The sequence below is a fragment of the Balaenoptera borealis genome (assembly GCF_965194805.1).
Source record: "Balaenoptera borealis genome assembly, chromosome: 2".
Taxonomy (NCBI): domain Eukaryota; kingdom Metazoa; phylum Chordata; class Mammalia; order Artiodactyla; family Balaenopteridae; genus Balaenoptera; species Balaenoptera borealis.
Genome location: NC_138867.1, coordinates 120,366,506 through 120,381,502, shown reverse-complemented (window position 1 = coordinate 120,381,502; position 14,997 = coordinate 120,366,506). Strand labels below are relative to the sequence as shown.

Here is a 14,997-nt window from a genome sequence, read left to right as displayed (position 1 = left end):
CTCATCACTGCTAACTATTAAAGAAATGCAAATCAAAACTATGATGAGGTACCACTTCACACCAGTCAGAATGGCCATCATTAAAAAGTCTACAGGGGAGGACTTCCCTGGTGGCGCAGTGGTTAAGAATCAGCCTGGGGGCTTCCCTGGTGGCGCAGTGGTTGGGAGTCTGCCTGCCAGTGCAGGGGACATGGGTTCGAGCCCTGGTCTGGGAGGATCCCACATGCCGCGGAGCGGCTGGGCCCGTGAGCCACAACTACTGAGCCTGCGTGTCTGGCCTGTGCTCTGCAACAAGAGAGGCCGTGACAGTGAGAGGCCCGCGCACCGCGATGAAGAGTGGCCCCCGCTTGCCACAAGTAGAGAAAGCCCTCGTGCAGCAGCGAAGACCCAACACAGCCAAAAAAAAAAAAAAGAATGAGCCTGCCAATGCAGGGGACACAGGTTCAAGCCCTGGTCTGGGAAGATCCCACATGACACAGAGCAACTAAGCCCATGTGCCACAACTACTGAGCCTTCACTCTAGCGCCTGCGAGCCACAACTACTGAAGCCCACGCGCCCTAGAGCCCGTGCTCTGCAACAGGAGAAGCCACCGCAATGAGAAGCCCATGCACCGCGACGAAGAGTAGCCCCCGCTCACCACAACTAGAGAAAGCCCGTGCGCAGCAACAAAGACCCAACACAGCCAAAAATAAATAAATTTATAAAAATAAAAATAAAAACTAAACTTTAAAAGAAAAAAAGAGTCTACAGGGGACTTCCCTGGCAGTCCAGTGGTTAGTTAAGGCTCCACGCTCCCAATGCAGGGGGCACGGGATCAATCCCTGGCCAGGGAACCAAGATCCCACATGTCACACATCAAGGCCAAAAAAAAAAACCAAAAAAACAAACAAGTCTACAAATAACCAATGCTGGAGGGGGTGTGGAGAAAAGGGAACCCTCCTACATTGTTGGTGGGAATGTAAATTGGTATAGCCACTATGGAAATCTGTATGGAGATTCCTCAAAAAACTAAAAATAAGAGTTGCCATATGATCTAGCAATCCCACTCCTGGGCACGTATCCAGACAAAACTATAATTCAAAAAGATACCTATGTTCATAGCAGCACTATTTACAATAGCCAAGACATGGAAACAACCTAAATGTCCATCGCCAGAGGAATGGATAAAGAAGATGTGGTATGTATATAGATACAACAGAATATTAGTCAGCCATAAAAAAGAATGAAATAAGGCCATTTGCAGCAACATGGATGGACTTAGAGATTATCATACTAAGTGAACTAAGTCATAAAGACAAATACCATATAATATCACTTATATGTGGAATCTAAAATATGACACAAATGAACCTATCTACAAAACAAAAACAGACTCACAGACATACAAAACAGACTTGTGGTTGCCAAGGGGGAGGGGGGCTGGGGGAGGGATGGATTGGGAGGTTGGGGTTAGCAGATGCAAACTATTATATTTATATAGAATGGATAAACGACAAGGTCCTACTGTATAGCACAGGGAACTATATTCAATATCCTGTGATAAACCATAATGGAAAAGAATATAAAAAAGAATGTATATATATGTATAACTTAATCACTTTGCTGTACAGCAGAAATTAACACATTTTAAATCAACTATATTTCAATAATTTAAATAAATAAATAAATACACAAACGAAAAAAAAAAGTTACCATTTTGCATTTTACATACATTAGCCCATTCTCAAACTATGGTTAAGTACCAGTTTTTTCCCTCACTCTGTCAAGGACCAGTACTTTTGCAAAATATAATCAAATGAATTATTAGAAAAATGAGGGTAAAAAGACAAAAAATATAAGCCTAAATTTTTACTAGATTTGACTGCCATAAAATTTAGTCAGTGAATAGCGATAGCAAAAATGTTATTAAACTTTCAAACACTGACTCTCAATTTCTGTATTTACCTTGTCACAGACCAGTATAACAACTATAACAACTTTAAGTAGCACTACAATAGGTCATTTCAAACTTACAATAACCTTATGAAGTAGCTATTATCATCAGCCCTTTTAGTTTGAGAAACACTAAGTCACCAAAGTCTAGTCAAATTGATGTCCAGGGCCTGATTCCTCAAACCTTAATCTAGATCAGAAATGGCTAACAGGTTTTACCTCCTGTGACTACCTCAATAGAGGGTGGCCTTCTGAAGCACTGTGTTGAGGAAGATTCTGAGGCCTCCCTGGGCTCATTGAGAAAGCACTTGATGACTGATCAAACATGTGTACCGTGGAAACAAGAGTGATAGCTTAGATGCTCTGCATGTGCCGACCAGGATCTACATTATTGCATGTTCATAGACAGAAATTACTCTGTCATTCCTTCCCTGGAATGCTCCCCCCGATATCTGCGTGGCTTGTTTCCTTACTTCCTTCAAGTCTTTACTCAAACCACTTTGCCAGCGAGGCCTCCCCTGGTTTTTCTAAATAAAATCCAAAGCCCCTTCCCCTTCAGAACACTTCATAGCCTGTCCCTGCTTTATTTCTTTTTCCCTCTTCAGCATTTACCACCATCGAATATTCTTATTTATTTTGTTTGCCTATCTCCCCCATGAGAATGTAAGTTCCATGAGGGCATTTGGTCAGTGCTATATCCCCAGAACCTAGGACAGTAACTGACTCAAAAATATCTGTTGAACAAACACAGAAGAACACAATTCTTCCAAACTGAAGAATTGAAGTGATGTCTCTTTTTATTTGTGGGGGGGTGTGGGTAGAGCACTGGGATACTGAGTTCATACAGTTACAACCTACCTGCAGTCACCTTACATGGAGAAACCCCATGGTAGGTCAATCTGCATAAAGTACAGAAGGCAAAATTGCAGCTGGAACAGATGCCCATTGTGCAGCCAGGCTCCTGCATCACAGGCAGCTGGCAGGATGGGCGGGGGCAGTACACCACATCTGCCATCAGGTCCAAGGTAGACTGGAGGAGAAGGCGGTCATAACGGGCAAATAACTCTGCTTCCACTAGCTCTTTGACCTGGAGGGAAATATAAAACATCATAGGTTTGATGATTTCCCAACCAGTTCTGATCCTGAGGAGATCCTTAGGAAGCTAGTGTAAACCAGAGGCACATAAACTAAAACTCTATCTCCCTTCAAAATCAAACCAAGTATGGGAGGTCTACATCTTAAGTGAGATGGTGGTTACATGGGTCTACACATTTGTCAAAACTAAGCAGACGGTACACTTTAAATGAGTACATTTATGCCTTAATGGGGTTGACTGAAAAAAAAGGAAACCAAGCAGGCTGTCTTTAAAGTCTGTAAAACATTTGGTTAACTATTCTAAGAGATAACCCCTCCAGATCCCAACCTCACATAGAGACGGGGTAGTAGTTCCCCCACCTAGCAGATATACAGAGTAAATCACCAGAATTACTTTACTTTTTTAACGCTCATCCCTGCGGAGGACCACTCATTCCAAAGCGAGCAAAGGAAGCATTTACATTTGCTTAAACTAAGATCATGGCATTCTTGATGGATACAAGGAAACAACTTGTGGGCTGGCTCCCAGGCCTCAGATTGCCCTGATGAGCCCTATCAAGAAGTCCCAGGGTCGCAGCTGTGGGCACCTGTGGTTCACCCCCTGGCACAGGAGGTGGGAGGAGGCTGAGCACCACCGGGATGTGTGTCATCCTTTCTCACTGTCAAGATACACGTGGGGCATTTTGCTCAAGTCACAAGTTATTTCAGCAGGTGACCCTTAGAGAAAGCAGTTGGTACCATCACAGAAATCTTTTCTGGGACAACAATTAAATCATGTTGTTTTTTTTTTTTTTTAAGTTTATGAATGGATTGCACAACAATGTAAAAATAAAGTTCATCCTAATAAAAAAAAAAAAAAAAGAAGTTCCTGAGAAAATGTCTCCCTTTGTGAGAGAGAATTAGGGGGCAGCTGTCAGCAGAGTAAAAGAGTTACCTGACCAGGAGTGGCCACTGAAGGGCACTTGGGTTCTGGGCAGTTGAGGCACTGAACTTGGCCATCTCTGATCTGGATTTCAAAGTAGTCCTTGAGACAGGCTTTGCAGTACACATGCCTGCACTCCAAGAAGTACATGCAATCACTACCCAGCTTCTCACAGAAGCAGATATTGCACAGGAACAATTTACTATTAAAGCATTTTATCTGTTGAGCCTGATCGAAGTCCAAGATTTCCTGGATCAGACTGGACAACGATTCCACATCCTGCACGGCTCTCTCGTCCACAACTTCCTCTTGGTCTACATCAGATCCAGCAGCTCCTCCAAAATCTAGCTCTGTGTTGGAAGACGCTTGAGCCATCCTCCTCTGAACTTTTTTCTGAGAACCCATCTTGAGTTCAAAAGGAGAGACAATATTCAGGTACGCTAAGGTCTCTTCTTTAAGAAACTGCATCCAGGCAAACAGGACCACGCTGCCGCGGTGTTCTTCCCACAGGTTGTCTAAGTGCTTGCACAGAGCAGACAGCTAGGGGAAAACACATGAAGATGCTGGTGAGTTTGGAAAGATGACGATGCTGTCAACTCCTGATTTCCCTTGAAATCTTTTTAAGTCAGGCCTTTCTACTTCCTAACATGATTTTTCACTTCTGTGATAAACTGTGCTGCACAACAGCATCAGTGTTCTTATCGAAGCACTTCTTAAACTATTCAGCAACACGAGCCACAGTGGAACACAAGGTCAGAAGCTAAAAGAAGTATCATTAAGACAAGAGAAACAGCAAGACTCTACCAGATGTAGAACTAGGTTTACATACGAGCCACTGCAATGGAGGACTTTTTCTGTTCTTTATTTTTCTTCACGTTAGTATTGCTACCTCATGCAGAAGAGATCTAGTTCTAAAATGAACTATTTCTATTCCTTGGAGTCCTAGCCCTGTAGGTACCCTACAATAATGATTAGGAAAAGAACAGTTTAAAAATACCATCCGAACCTTAAAATTAATTCTTTCAGTCGTATCAAGAAGCCACCTCGTGCGAAAGAATCACTAACAGAATCTAACCTCAGAGTCCTTGGTATTCAGATTTACAAGCTGATTTTAACTAAGCAATCTGGGCTTACACCAGATCCTAGCTAATAGAGGGAGGCAGGCTGATATTGAACCCAGACATGATTATAAGCCCTTAACATGGTTTGGCTGCCATAGGCAAAGCTCACATTTCCTAACCTAAGCAACCAAAGTTTAAACTACTTTGACTTTTCCTCCTTAAAACTGGTCTGTTCAATTTGAAAGGCAAATGTAAGAAGATTTTCCATTAGAAATGTAAAATATTTTTAAGTAGAGCTCAGGAATCATAAGCAGCTTTTCTTTTTAAGGTAAACATAAAAAAATAAGCCTTCCAGATGTAAATAAATTTTGTAAATTTGAATACCAACTGAAAAAGGACCACATTCTCTCTTCCTTACGCTGCGTAGTGCTATTCACTAAACCCTATACAGGCACAAAATTAAACACTTACTGACTACTTCAAGATTGGACAACTAATGCTTTTATACATTTGCATAAATATGCTTATATGATCAACCAGAAACCTGATGAAATCTTTAAACTGTAATAAATACTAAAAGGGAAGCCTTGTTCGTGAGTATTGTTTGAGCTACCAAGTCCAGTGAAGAAGCCATTCTCCTCCATCCTCTTTTCTTCTCTAGTCCCTTCTCAAGAGGCATCTGGGATGTACATAAATGTGAGGAATAAGGAAGGTAGAAAGAGAAGAGCATGCGAGAGATTGTGTATATATATTGGAAGAGGAATAGTGGAAAATACTAGAAAACTAAACCCACTTCTATCTACCAACCAAATTCAGTGAGGGACAGGTCCATGAATCAACTTCACTATCAACAGGTGAAATTCATAATGCCAAGGAATAAGGGCCCAGTAACAAACAAGAATTGAAGGAAGAAGGAACATAGAACAATTAAAATGTCAATTATATGGACAAAAATTTATTTGATAGAAGAACCCTACTGTAATTTTAGCTGTGTAACATAAAATAATGAATAACCCTCTTCTCCCCACACCCTAAAAGCCAGCATTAAGTAGATGCTATTTGGCTGGAATCTGAAACTGTGTATGTGCAAACATGCATGGACATAAAGTATCAAGAGCTCTCTGGAGAAATGGGACTATAAATATCTAGATAATTCAGTCAACTCTCAGTGATCTAAATGTCAAACATCTTTGATATTCTTGGGCAAATCATCCACTGCCTTGCATGTGTTGCCTCTGACACAGATATTAAAATGTAAGGTAAAATTCCTTTTTATTCTATATGTATTATTCTTTTTTAAAGTTTAATTTTGTTTTTAAACTGTAAGTTCAGTTTTACAAAAGCACTCTCATCTAAAGATTAGACTGGTGATGAGCACGGGTGGGAATGAAAATTACACGATCAAAAAGGAAAAACTGACAGCTGTTCCTTGAGGTCAAGTAACTCTGACAGCTTTTGTCTTAATACATCAGCCTATCAATCTTCATCATGACTTCTAGAAAAATAACTGCTACTGATCCATTATCTATCCCAGAATACATTATATTAGCTTCAAGCCATATTTATGTCTCAATCAAGAGTTGAGGTTGTTACTAGAAAAAGATATATAACCCAGAGGAAATGAAGATCATAATATAAGATCTCAAGCCTTAATGAGATATCTACAGGAATCATACACATTTCTATTTGTGTGCATTCACACCTATGTGAGAGTAGTCAACAACTCTGTTATTAACATACAGACTTTTAAAAATAAAAGCACTCTTATGTTTTCTTAGGAAATATTATAACTACATTAGCTCAATTTTAGTCCTCCTAATTACAATTAAATCTTTCATTTAAGGAATGGATAAGAAACTAAAAAAAATAAAAAGCAATACCAACATCTAAGGAAAATGGGAGGACCTTATAGTATCCATTACAATACAGGTTAAATAGGAAAATAGCAAGACAAAGAGAGAAACAATATACTTGATTAAAAATTACTCCTACTGCAATTCAAAATGATTAATTGTTCTAATTACGCCATTCTTTTCTAAAACACCAAACATTTTCAATTTATTAACATTACAATTCATGAAGGCAAGGGAAAAAAAATTACAAAATCAAACCCATTTGTTCTTCATGCACTGAATTCAAGATCATCAAGGTAGTGTTCAATTAAAGATGATTTTTAAGTTTCTAAAAATGGATAGGAGAAATTAAGTTTCGGGTCTAACCTGAGTTGGTGACAGCCATTTGCCACTAAGTGTGAATGAAGGTGGGGCGGAGGATGGATAATCTGGTGGCAGTTCAAAGTTCAGCACAAGTGGAGGCAGAAAGCAAATGGTGTATTCAAAGCCACTATTCTGGAGACACTCATTTGAATTGCCTGAACCAAAAACAAAGATTAGAAAGGATCAGTTGGTCAACACTTGAGTGTCCGTTACTGTTGAGCAGTGCTCAAGAAAAACGTAATGCTTTAGCTGAGGGGATAAAAACCCTCCCCCAAAGCACCTTCTATTCCCTAATGTACTTCGTAGCTGCCACCTTAAAAAAAAAAATCTTGTAAGCCCTTAAAAAAAAATCTACTAAGCATCATGATATTTAAAATGAAGATACACAACTTATTCTTGTATACACTTTTGAGTATAATTCCTAACACTAATGACAAGTAATACACAATGTTTTCTTTTGTTGTTGTTTTACAGTAGATGATTAAAGACACAATCTAGAGAAAAGGACGTTTATTTCTATCAAAGAGCCATGACCTACTTAGACCAGCATGTGCCAACTACCCATGAATCATAGTTGGGAGAATTTGTGCCAATACAAGGATCTCTTGAGGGCAAGATACAACACACAACACTCTCACAATCAAAGTTTCATTTTCAGTTATCACACTTACTTTGTTTACTCAAAGCCTTTATAGTAGAAACATTTTGAGAAAGTGTTCACAGATGACATCTGGTACATTAGTATCAAAAGTACCAGTTTTCGGGGCTTCCCTGGTGGCGCAGCGGTTGAGAGTCTGCCTGCCAATGCAGGGGACACGGGTTCGAGCCCTGGTCTGGGAAGATCCCGCGTGCCGCGGAGCAGCTGGGCCCGTGAGCCACAACTACTGAGCCTGTGCGTCTGGAGCCTGTGCTCCACAACAGGAGAGGCCGCGACGGTGAGAGGCCCGCACACCGCGATGAAGAGTGGCCCCCGCTTGCCACAACTAGAGAAAGCCCTCGCACAGAAACGAAGACCCAACACACCCAAAAAAAAAAAAAATAAATAAATTCATTTAAAAAAAAAAAAAAATATTAAAAAAAAAAAAAAAAAAAAAGTACCAGTTTTCAACTTTTTTCTAAAGCAGAAGGTCACAGAGTAGCAGCAAGTGTCATGTGTTTATGGTGGTTGAAAAGATTCTGGAAACCAAATAGTATTAACAACCGCCATGGTACTTTAAATCTTTCCAAATGTTTTCACATATATTATTTCATTTTCTCTTTTATTATCCCTATTTAACAGCCAATGACTCATGGCTAATGAACTGCTAGTTAGACGATTAGGATGCATGAAATATGCAGGATAATATCCTAATTCAGTGATCAAAAACGCAGAATCAAATTGAAAATTGTTCACCCCCAGCTCAATTTTCAATTAAAAGAGAAACAGCCATTAAATCTGTAATACTACCATATATCACTAATGCCTATAAACACAAGATGATAAATAATTTAGGGTACACTAAGAAACTGAGAATAACCTTTATTTAGAAAAATCTGTTTAAGAGAATATTAACTAACCGCTCACAAATATCTTGAAATTTTGTGGTAAGTCCAAATAGATCCTGGTTTCTCCACCTTGGACAGACTCTGCTTTTCTAAATTCATCTCCATCATAAATACTCGCCAGGGCCAGCAATTCATCCTCCTGAGCTTCTCGGTCTTCTGACGACATCTAATTTTCTGAGGAGCTGAAGACAATCATTCAAGTCAGTTAAGAACAGAAAAGGCACAGAGTTTGGAAAAGTCTAGTGGCACTGTCCACGCCCCCCCCACACCCCCCAAAAAGAAAGTTCCTCAAAAACAACTGCAAAGAATTAATCAATATTCTCACTTTTCTGTCAAACTAAAAATGACAGGCATATCTAATATTCCAGTAGCTCTGCAACAGTAACAGCCTTTTCCAAAAAGGACAGTTGTGGTTCTTTTAATTGCTGACTTTATCAGTTAGGTATGATTTAAGAAAAAAAGCACAATCAAAAAAATCACAAGTTAGTGTGACTTGCCCACTGAACTTAGGAAAATGCCTTGCTCATAAAAGTAGTCAAAGTATACTTGATATGCTTCTTAAAAATAAATGAATTTTTTAAATCCACAGCAATCTCTAGGACAGGTTTTCTCAATCTCAGCGCTACTGACATTTTGGAACAAACAATTGTTGTGGGAGGTTATCCTGTGCATTAGAGGATGTGTATCAGCATCCCTGGCTTCAACCTACTAGATACCAATAGCATCCCTTTTCCTCAAGAGCTGTGACAGTCACAAATATCGCCAGACACAGCCAAATATCCCCCCCTTGCATGGGGGAGGCAGAAGAAAATTGCTCCCAGTTGAGACCACCCTACTCTAGAGAATGTTACAGGGACAGGTACTATGTAAGACAGATAACTGAGGAAGTAGCAAAATAACATTAAATTTTTGAAACGATGAATTTTGTCAAATCAATTTTAACATTTATCATTTTTTAAGGTAACACCAACAGTGAAAATATGCTACAATTAAGCTGTACAATGCTTTTTTTTTTTTTTTTTTCATTTTCTTCAAGCCTGTTGGGAACCCACAACAGTTTGTGTGTAACAGACGTACAGTGGGGAGAAGCCAGGGCCCAGACAGTGCTTTTTAATCGCAGCAACTGAAAGATGCACCACACCATCAGATAATTTAAATGTGCAAAAAATATGTAGTGAGAATCTATGAAAATTACTTTAATAAAACAACCACCAAAAATTACCATTCTATCGATTAAAATATTGGACTATAACTGCATTTGCAAATATGCTCCCTCTTGGCTGAAATATTTTTCTAAATTGAAATGCACAGAATTGAAAAGTCAGGACATGGTTTTTCACATTATACAAGGTGACACTACAAAACTTAGACAAGTTCATTTAAAATGATTCCATTTTCAAAAAGTACGTTTTTCCAGCAGATGATAACGGTTCTGCTTAAGCTGTGTCCCTAAGACACAGTGACATATTCTATTCGAGGTCAGTTAGTACCTGTTAATAACAACCAGAAGAAAAGGATATTAGCACTGCAGTCCGTATTTCAGCTCAGTTTGGAACTCATGCAAATCTCATTTATTCTCCAGATGATGGAGATGAGACTGCTGAAGCTGGATAAGAGGCCAAGATGTGGAACTCATACTAGGTATACTACAGAAATCCTGCCAACTGCAGAAAAAGAATACAAAAGATGGTGTTAGGACCCTCTTCAAATTTAAATTCTGAATTTCCGTTACCATCACTTAAATCAAACACATCCTAACACACAGTCAATCCTAAAATACAGCTGCATATTACTCTCCTAGGTCAGCCTAACTGAGGCACGTGGTTGAACGGACATTTGCATGTCCCCAGTAATAAGAGCGCCCTTCTTATCTGACTGCCTTCAGCCCCAGGAGGAGCTGAGGAGAAACACCGAGGTCATACGAGAGGACAGTACAGCATGCTCCCATAACAAACGACTTCCTGCGGTTTTCTTGATTTTGTTTTTCCTTTCCTCTTCTGCTTCCTCTATTCCTTCACTTCCTATCCCCCTCCAGTTTGTCCTCTTGCCTGCTAATGAATTAATCCTGCCAGGGACACTCAACATTAGGTTAATTTAAGCAAGACAGCAGGATATTTAAAAACAAAACAATAAAAGCGCACACGCACACACACACATACACACTTTTAAGTCCTATTCTAAATGCTTTACCAGGCTTCTTAACTGGGAATGAAGGAGAAGGGGAGAGTGGTCCATAGATAGGTTTTAGAGAATCCTATGAACATCCTAATATAATATGCAAAAAATATGATATAAAACCATAATTTTAAAACCAGATTCTCAGATGTGTGACTCCCAAATAAGCTAAGAATGAAATTCAGGATTAATTTACATTTACTGAGTAGTATTACTATGTACTATACTGTCTTTTCACATTACTTAATTGTAAACAATTTTACCAGGTGTAGTACATGGTGATAATGTAATTAAGCTTTTTGTTTCTTCCTGTTCAAACATTATAAATGGGGTGAGATGAATTTATAGTTTCTGGTTTTAGATTAGTGTTCTCTACCTTGTCTGCATGGTAGAATCACCTGAGAAGCTACTTTTAAAATCCCAATACCCAGGCTATACCCCAGAGCAATTCAATCAGGCATCAGTAGCTATCCAAGCTCTCCACGTGATTCTAATGAGCAACCAGGATTAAGCTCTACTCCAAGCTGTTTCCCATTGGCAGCTCCTCATGACCTACCCCACCAGACCCCAACTTCTGAAGCTGCCACTGGGTCCCAGTCCCTTAATTCAGATCGCTGACCTAGATTTTCTTCTGATTCTATCCATTCAGCTTTCAAGACCCATGTCCAAAGCCCCTAATCCACGTAAAAATTTCCAATTAGATATCATGTCTTTCTTTAAAAATCCAGCAAACTTTTCTACTGTAACTTTCCTATGACATTGTCACAATCCACCTTGCGTTACAGTTCTTCCTCTTAACTTGCACTTCCTCTCCTACCAGACCGCATTAGCTCCTTAAGGGTGAGGATCAAGTCTTTTGCATCTGTGTATATTGTTCTCAGCATCTAGCAGTGCCTTACATTAGACACTGGAAAAAGTGAGAACTGAATTGGGGTGAGATGCAGTGTGCTCTAATGGGGGACTAGAATCAAGGTTCAGTGACAGCGTTGCCACATCCCACTAGGAGCAGGTTGGGTCGGTCGTCACAATAACAGTAAGAACAGTCACTTAGGGAGCTCTTACCGTGTGTCAGGCATTGTGCTAAGTCCTTTAAATGCATTAGCTCGTTACATTCCCACAGCCCCATGGAGCAAGTCCTGGCCCTACCTCCATTATACAGAGAAAAATGACATTTTAAGTCCTTGCTGGCCCAAAGTAACACAGCTAATACATAACTAAACCTGGATTCAGACCACCCTGTTACTTCAGCTGTAACACGGGAACGAGAATAAACCCCGGTGCCAGGACACAAGAGAGAATTCAAATTTAATATTACTTTTGGCAAACCGGAAACCGCTACACCAGTGAGGGAAGGCCCCTCCTCCGCCGGGTTTCCCTTGGGCCTGGGAAAATCCTACTCATACTCCCAGGCCACATCGTGCGGGCTCCAGCCCTGGGGTCTGCCCTGGCTCCGGGGTCAGCACGCCGCTGCCGGTGTCTCCACCGCTCACCGCGGGGTGTGGAGTCCTTGTTTGTGAGACTCACCTACAACTTGGGGGCAGGCCCGAGCCCTGCTACCTGCCCCGGCGCTTGGACACGGCGGGCGCTGCACGGGTGTGGGCCGGCCCGGGGCGTCCCAAAGGAGCAGGGCCTGGACCTTCCCCTTCCTCCTCTAAGCGCCCCGGGGGTCTCAGCCGGGCCGGGCTGTGGGCGCCCCGTCCCGGGTCTGGGGAGCTGAAGCCCGCTGAGCAGTCCCGGCCCGGCAGCCCTTCTCTGCCTCGCGCGCCCGGAGCGCAGTCCCCACCGTACCTTCCGGCTGCCCCGCCGTGCCGGGCCCGACAGTCCCGCCCTCCACCCTAACTCCGGGTCCCCTCACCTCCACTCGCCGGCTCCGCCTGGAGACGCCCGGCTCAACCAGCGTACCGCCTCTTCAGTCTTCGGAGCTGTCAGCTGAGCGGCGCGGATCTGCCTGAGAGGCCCCAGCGTGAGAAGGGCTCTGCGCAGCCGCCTTGACCGCCCCGGCCCCTCGGCCGCCCCCCGCAGGTCAAAGGCGGCGCTGCAGGAGCGACCACCGTCACCCGTACCGCAGCCTGCACACTTAAGTATGCCTCTGGAGAAGTTGACACAAATGCAGATTCTGGGGCCCCCTACCCAGGGGGGTCCTTTCAGTACTTCTGTGACAGTGTCCGGGAATTAGAATTTTTACCAATCCCTACAGGTGAGCATGAGGCAGCGATCTACCGGGGGCAGACATTCCTGTAACAATCCCAGACCTGCTCCCCCAGATAGACTAAGCAAGCCTCTTCCCCCTCCTCGGATCCCGGTCTCAGAAATGCTGCCCATCTTTCTGGCACCTCCACTATGAAGGCATTCACTCATTGTTCATAACAGTAATAACTACCACGTTTATTAAGCATAGGATGCTTCAGGCCCTGTGCTACGTGCTTTATGTAAATTTTCTCTTTATCGTCACTATAACCTTATGATTTCGGTACCATCTGTTATTCCCACTTTACGAGTGAGAAAACTGAAACTTAGAGAGGTTCAAGAATTTACCAAAGGGTACACGATTATTAACAGGCTGAGTGGGAGTTAAAATTACATGTCCCCTACCTCATGCCATATGCAAAAATTAATTCAAAATGGATCAAAGACCTAAATGTAAAAGGTAAAACTAAAAAACTCTTAAAAGAAAATGTTGGAGTAAATCATGAACTTGGATTATGCAATAGGTTCTTAGATATGAAAAAAAGCACAAGAAACGAAAGAAAAAGTAGATAAATTGGGTTCATCAAAATTAAAAACTTATGTGCTTCAAAGGACATTATCAAGAAAGTGAAAAGACAACCCACAGAATAGGAGAACATATCTGAAAATCATATATCTGATAAAGGTTTAATAACCAGAACATATAAAGAACTCCTACAACTCAACAATAGAAAGACGAGTAACTCAATTTAAAAATGGGCAAAGGATCTGAATAGACATTTCTTGAAAGAAGATATACAAGTGGTCAGCAAGCATGTGAAAAATGCTCAGTATCATTAGTCATCAGGGAAATCAAAACCCCAATGAGAAGCTACTTCATACTCACTAGGACTGCTATAATAAAAAGAAAAATTAAAAAAAAAAAAAAAAACAAGCTCATAGATACAGAGAACCATTTGGTGGTTGCCAGAGGTAGGGGGTGGGCAAATTGGGTGAAGATACAGCTTCCAATTATAAAATAAATAGGTCACTGGGATGTTATGTACACCGTGGTGACTATAGTACATAATACTGTATTGTACACGGTATTTGAAAGTTGCTAAGAGAATAAATCTTAAAAGTTTTCCTCACAAGAAAAAAAATCTGTATGTATGGTGACAGATGTTAACTAGACTTATTGTGGAAATCATTTCTCAATACATACACATATTGAATCATTGTTATATACCTGAAACTAACATAACATTTTATGTAAATTACACCTCAATAACAATTTTAAAAAAGAAGACAGATAATAACAAGTGTTGGTGGGAATGTGGAGAAATTGGAACCCTCATATATTGCTTTTGGGAATGTAAAATGGTGTAGCCACTCTGGAAAACAGAGGGTCTGCATTTTCATTTTGTGCTGGGCTTCACAAATTATGATGCTGGTCCTGCACCCAGGAGAGAAGAAAAGCCAAGTGGGAAAAAAAATCGGGCACTGGAGGGGCTTACCTGACTGCCACAGAAGGGAAATTTTTGAAATGCAAATAATCAGCCCTAATTTTCTGTACTGTAAATCTTGACCGTTACAGAACAGAAACCTAACTACCCCTGTAATGGACACCCAAACCAGAAATATACTCCTTAAAAACGTAAAGGAAGGAAGAAGACTCTCTGAAGCCATTCACTAATATCATTGTTCATGTTTAGCCAAAGGAAATAAAATCAAGAGAGAAATGCATGGCAACCCTACCTCAGAGTGCTTGGAGGTGAGACCACGAACACAGACAGAGACCTCCCAGATGCAAAAAGTGAGGGAGCCGAAGAACCGGGTCGGGAAATTCTCACAAAGTCGGAGTAGGAGGTGAATTGTGACACC

The 14,997-nt window shown here is 41.1% G+C and overlaps 1 protein-coding gene across 11 annotated transcripts in view; it reads right to left on the bottom strand.

The window, feature by feature from the left end:
- Positions 1-14,997, bottom strand: part of RNF14 (ring finger protein 14) — a 41,399-nt gene that overhangs the window by 6,772 nt on the left and 19,630 nt on the right. Inside the window, exons 1-7 of one of the 11 annotated variants that reach the window (XM_082382734.1) lie at positions 14,872-14,997; positions 12,803-12,895; positions 10,263-10,436; positions 8,785-8,954; positions 7,231-7,382; positions 3,963-4,490; positions 2,792-3,020 (exon numbers count right to left, since the gene is read on the bottom strand). In XM_082382734.1, the coding sequence (XP_082238860.1) occupies positions 2,792-3,020; positions 3,963-4,490; positions 7,231-7,382; positions 8,785-8,938 (1,063 nt within the window). In that variant the 5' untranslated portion in view covers positions 8,939-8,954; positions 10,263-10,436; positions 12,803-12,895; positions 14,872-14,997. Of the gene's footprint in view, positions 1-2,791; positions 3,021-3,962; positions 4,491-7,230; positions 7,383-8,784; positions 8,967-10,262; positions 10,437-12,471; positions 12,738-12,802; positions 12,963-14,871 lie in introns of those variants that run through there. The other 10 variants (XM_082382737.1, XM_082382738.1, XM_082382740.1 and 7 more) reach the window with 10 other exon arrangements.